General features: G+C 35.0%; 1 protein-coding gene across 1 annotated transcript; it reads left to right on the top strand.

Moving 5' to 3' along the window:
• Window positions 1-298: 298 nt before the first annotated feature.
• Window positions 299-1,707, top strand: LOC132717284 (ALK tyrosine kinase receptor-like). Its single transcript, XM_060700717.1, has 2 exons — window positions 299-443; window positions 856-1,707. The coding sequence occupies exon 2, from the start codon at window positions 856-858 to the stop codon at window positions 1,414-1,416; it is 561 nt and encodes a 186-aa protein (XP_060556700.1). The 5' UTR covers window positions 299-443; the 3' UTR covers window positions 1,417-1,707.
• Window positions 1,708-5,938: the final 4,231 nt, after the last annotated feature.

Below are 5,938 nucleotides of genomic sequence, written 5' to 3'. Positions count from 1 at the left end.
AGGAATGCCCTGCTAGATGCCCAAAACAGCTGAGCATTACAGCAGATCATTACCTTCCCTATATAAATTGAAATGCCTTTTTGCTTAGCTCACTGTTTACTGCTAACTTCTCACATACCAAATTTTTACGTTATTGTCCTTTAACTGCTTCTTAAAATCTTATACCACTTAGTCAAACTATACAGAGCTTATTTGCCTGAATAAATTGATATCTAAATGTTATGTAAAGTCAGTAATATATAAATTTAAGCTTAATTAGGGAACTTTCTGACTTTCATACCATAAATTAATTTATTGAGCAATTTTTCATAAAAAGTATAACATTATTGATAAAAATTGATCTTTTTTTCCAGACGCTAACCTCTTCAGCAGTTTGCTGGTGCATTTTAGTGAAGGCACCTTCGGCTGATAGTGATGTGAAAAAGAGAGAGCTGGCATGCGCCGTAAGTTGTGTATTGTGAATACCATTAAAAGTAAATGATAATTCGAAAAAGATACATATTACGAGACTGAAAGTACGTTAAATTTATTCATTTTACAAAAGTTGTCAAGTTAAAATATACATGATTTTTTTTGGTTGTGTTTTACGTGAAGCCAACGACCTAAACCTATACCACTCGGCCAGGGACGCCCCTACATACATGAACTTCAGATATATAGCTTATATATAGTACATTACATAATACAGAGAAAAGTGAGCTAATGTGATACATTTTTGTGATCTTTAATATATAACAATAATCATTCTCCTCCGCACACTAAACTTAGGTAATAATAGTAAATTTATGAAAGAAAATGCATGTTTATCTATAGATCACAATCATAATTTATCAAAGAATTAACATATATTTTCAGATGCAGGGACAGTACATTTTATCTATGTTCACCATAATGGGATGTTTTATCGGCTGTGTTAGTGCGGGGGTAGGGGGATTTAGCTCCACATCATCTAGCTTCCGAGATGAGGACGAAGAAGATGACGGACCAAAGAAAACGCTTGCATTAATAATTCTACTCGGCTGCATTGGTGCAATATTTCTTACAATATTCTCAATGTGTATTGTATGTACATATGGTTCATATTTCGGCGTGCACATACAGCGCGGAAGGCGGGGTCGCATGGTATTTATAAATACGAACGGACAATCAACAATGCCCACTGTTTTCCAAACCAATACAGTCCAGACCGGTATGCATGTAAATGATGCACAGATTAGTCAGTTGGAGGCACAAAATCGTCTGCTACAACAACAACTTGATCTCCAACGACAGATGTTTGAACAACAACAGCAGCAACAACAACAACAACAGACACAGTATTCAACTGGTGTATATCCACCGCCTCCACCTTCGTATCCGGGATTCAGTACCACCGGTCCCACAGCACCGCCGCCCAATTATTATGATGTCAAGTAGAAGGAACTTAACTTAAATAAATTTTATTCTGCCCATTTGACTATATAAAATGATAAACATATTGATTAATACCTTGAAAATATTGCCAGTGATTTACTTTGACATTTTGACCAACAAATTGTAGTTTAATGTGTTTGTTCATACATGTACTTCATTTATGTGACTATTTATACAACCTTTTCTATCTTTTTTTTAAAGATTTTCTGTTTGTTATTTAAATCAATTAGTGGTATTGTTTACGTCGAATATAATGTCTGATATTAAATATCAAATTATAAAAAAAAACATGTATTTTGACCATTAGCTTTTGTTAAAAAATCACGATGTCTGAAAAGTGAAAACACATCGTATATTTCGGCAACGTTCATTTCTATTAATACAGAAGTGTATAAATCTGGAAACAAATTGATCCCATCGGAAGCATTAATCACAACAAAATTACATAAGAATTGCAGACTCTGTTTGATTGAGTCTGTATATGAGGGATAATGAATTGGTGAAACATCGCTCACGCCCCCTAGCACCGGCTTGAGCGGTACATAATTCTCAACACTTAATAGTGTGGGCATCAATGATCCCGTAGGACCAGAACAATATAACAACACTGCAGTGAAGTACGGGGCAACTTTTATAGCTGTCACACGGCACTTGACACCTGCTGTTGTGAAGTATAAAAATTAGGAAACAAAGTGATCCCTCGGAAGCATTAATCGCAACAAAATTACATAAGCATTGCAGACTCGGTTTGATTGAGTCTGTATATGAGGTCTGGAGCCCACATATGTACTCTTTCAACATATTACACGGACACGGTGCAATTCATTGCCGTTTATGCAAACACATCTGTACAGTTTGATAAGGGGACGCCACTTTGGTTAAAACACATACAAATGTGTGCAAAACGACCACATAATACAACGGCATCACATCGAATGAATGATACTTTCACAAATTAACCATAATTTGGAAAATTGGGAAATCATTATTGCCTGTTTATAAAATAAATGACAAAAAATGTTTTCGTCGCAGACGGCGGTGGATTCGATTGAAACGCAGTGCGGTGAGTCCGATACCATTTTTGTATATTTTAAGAATTTAACTTGACGTAGGCACTTTTCAATTGAGTACAGCCCTTTTCTTACTTTGACATCTGAGAAACGTGTTTATTTGATGTTTAAAACGATATTAATTATATACGCTCGTACAAATATATGTCCGAGATCCGCTTTCATTTTCCTTCCATTAAAAATTACTTCAGCCATAATTATCATAGAATAATCCACGTTCAACCTTTGAGTTAAAAGACCGTAATTCCAGGTTCAACATTTTTTGTCATACAGACATATAGGACATACTCGTAAAGATAAACAGAACATGCTTCTTGAATACGAAAAACAACATCAGTTTTTAATGTCACTGTACGTGGTATATTACCATATAGTGAGAACACCAATTTAAATAAATTTTATGTTTACAGCGATAAGAGTTATTTCAGGAAAAGTTTTCTTACTTTTTTATTATTATTTTTTGTAAAGACCTACGCGTTTAATAGCTTTAGTTTTTATTCTTTTTCATAAATTGTGACATTTATCCAAAAAAATGGTTTCAAATATGTTATAGTTTATAGGTTTGTTATAGTTTTATATGATGTTTTGATTGAACAGTTATTACAAATAATAATATAATTTGATCATATTTATATGCGCAATACAATGAAATATTCATTCATTTCGAATAAACTGCCGTTTAGTCGGGTAATTTTGACGAAAACCCAGCGGTCAGGTCTCTGTCGAGTTACACTTGCGGTGACTTTGAGATTACACATCTTCGGATAACTTTAAATGATCGTAATGTGATCGTAATGACAGCTTTATTTCCTTTAAGAATAATCAATTCCCTACTTACTAAATATATATGTATCAATTTTTTATTTTTTTGTGGGAAATGAAGGTATTTGAATTAAAAGCATAAACCAAATATTAAAACATGTTTCAAATGAAAAATACTGTATTTTACATGGTTTTGAGAGGTAGAAGGGCTGAAGAGTGGGTGTGGGGGTGAGGGGGGGGGGGTGCGGGAGTAGTGGCCAATCAACGCGCCGAACACCTATGGTCCTGACATGTAGATCTATTTCGAAATTCATAGGGATTCTATTCAGCTTAAAAGTAAGTGCAATTTCTAGATCTACTCCATGTGACTCGGTGTTCTTGTTGCTTATTTTTCATTTTGTAATGTTTTCCATCATGCATTGCAACTAAACTGTTACATCTTGTAGATCTAGGTTTGTAAAATAATCATGAAACGACCCCGACAACTTCATGTATATTTTAGAAACATGACACGTGCTTTTTCCCGTTCATCTTCAAATGAAGAGTACTTCGGCAATGGCTACGGAAAACAAACAACAGAGATTTACCATAGAGAAATCAAAATTTGCTTTCACAAGAAAAGTAGACACTTTAGAGTAAAATCCTAAAAAATCTCGAGGGTGACTTTTATTTAGTTTACAAAAATAGTTTAATATTTATTCAACCTCGATTTGTTAATCCAAACCAGGCAAAAGTTCATTTCCATTTTTAATGGGACAGACTATAATTTATTCTCTGACAGTGCCAAGGGGCAGGACATGAAGTGGTTGCACACTTGGTTCAAGCGGGCGAATTGGTTGCAAACTTGACAAAATGGCGAACACGGCGTGATTTTTTGAAACGGGTGAACGAGTTTTTGCCAGGCAAGTGGGTTTCTTTGTAATTTTGAAGTTCATTAGTATGTCTATTCCATAATGCAATATATATGCCACACTCGGTTAAAGGTTTCAGCATCCTAGATTCTGTTTTGACGAAGTTATTGAAGATATAAACTGATCATGTAGATATATTTAAATTTGACATGTGACTGTTCTAGTCGGTTTTTCTCCTAATTTATTCGAATTTGTAAGTTTTGAACTGCATTTAACAATAACAAAATATGTTTCTGTCAATGCTGTACAAAAATTTGTTCACCCGTTTCAAAAAATCACGCCGTGTTCGCCATTTTGTCAAGTTTGCAACCAATTCGCTCGCTTGGACCAAGTGTGCAACCACTTCACGTCCTGCCCCTTGAGTGCGTGCCATGCAAATGGCCCCAGCTATGGCACAAACGCGGAATTACATCCGATATTACAGCGTTAGAGTTATTCCCCATTTTGGTCGCGTTATATATTTGGGGCTCGGATTTAGTTAACAAAACAATCAGATTCAATTGCGATAATATGGCCGTAGTTCAGATAATAAACAAGACTAAAATTTTCCCCATTGCTGACTGAACGAATGCATATCTACTAGACGTCGCGTTTACGCGGCGTCTAATAATAAATTTCTTTTTATTGGTTCAGCACACAAAATTTTGATAAAGGTCAAACCTGTGCTCTGCACATCATTAATATAGTTTGTTAACCAGTAGCAATGTTCAAACCTGGTCAAACTGCACAGAATTATATGCTGCAGATTGGCCTGCCTCTACACGGGTGGAAAAAGCTTTCACCAGACTAATCAACAGAATATTTTAGATTTATATTAATTTTGAATTAGTACATGAAGGCCAATTCCAAGACTTTTTGGGGCCTTTATTAGTCATTGATAGTTAGAAGGCTAATCTTTATGGCATCGGTCTAGATCTACCAGATACATGTCTTGTTTACACTACATGTATATGCCATAATTTGTATTCATGCATGTGGCTATAAAGCTTATACATTCTAGCTTTACTGGTGGAAGAACATACTTTAGGATATTATTTCATTAATTTGAGGGTACGCAAGTAGAACCACCAACCTTCCTGACAACTTCCTAACTTGAAAAGACTCCAAATTTTTCTGATGAGATTTGAACTAACAGCTAGTGTTGAAGGTCAAGTGATTTTAAGTCTGTGACACAGTCCCGTACTCCTCTATGTTAAATATCTTTAAATTCTAAAGAGTAAAGTCATATGAAAGTATGACAAAGAGGAGAAGTCTTTTATTTCAATATATGAGCCGCGTCACGACAAAACCAACATAATGGGTTTGCGACCAGCATGGATCCAGACCAGCCTGCGCATCCGCGCAGTCTGATCAGGATCCATGCTGTTCGCTTACCAACTCTACTACAAGTGAAGGAACTGATAGTAAACAGCATGGATCCTGATCAGACTGCGCGGATGTGCAGGCTGGTCTGGATCCATGCTGGTCGCAAACGATCTATGTTGGTTTTGTCGTGACGCGGCTCAAATGTCATCATCTTGTAGTAAGACATCATCGTGTCAAAAATCTTGTATTAAAATCTATCACATTATAATTACATTAATAAAGTTATTTCATACTGGATCAGTTAACAGGACAAAGATATTTTAATTGGCTATTACATAAGCCATCAATACTATAATGGCTTTATAACAATTAATGAAGTAAATATGAAATCACAAAAGTAATATCAATTTTATTACAGTAATTTATAACACATGTTTATACATTTTAGAACTTTATTTTCTTGATTTATGTAATTAA

The sequence above is a fragment of the Ruditapes philippinarum genome, unplaced genomic scaffold, assembly GCF_026571515.1.
Source record: "Ruditapes philippinarum isolate M1 unplaced genomic scaffold, ASM2657151v2 ctg25738_1_1_1_1, whole genome shotgun sequence".
Classification (NCBI taxonomy): domain Eukaryota; kingdom Metazoa; phylum Mollusca; class Bivalvia; order Venerida; family Veneridae; genus Ruditapes; species Ruditapes philippinarum.
This window is presented reverse-complemented; position numbering and strand designations above follow the sequence as displayed.

Excerpts from the sequence above, each read along its gene's own strand:
- LOC132717284 (XM_060700717.1), top strand. The coding sequence starts at position 856 with ATGCAGGGACAGTACATTTTATCTATGTTCACCATAATGGGATGTTTT.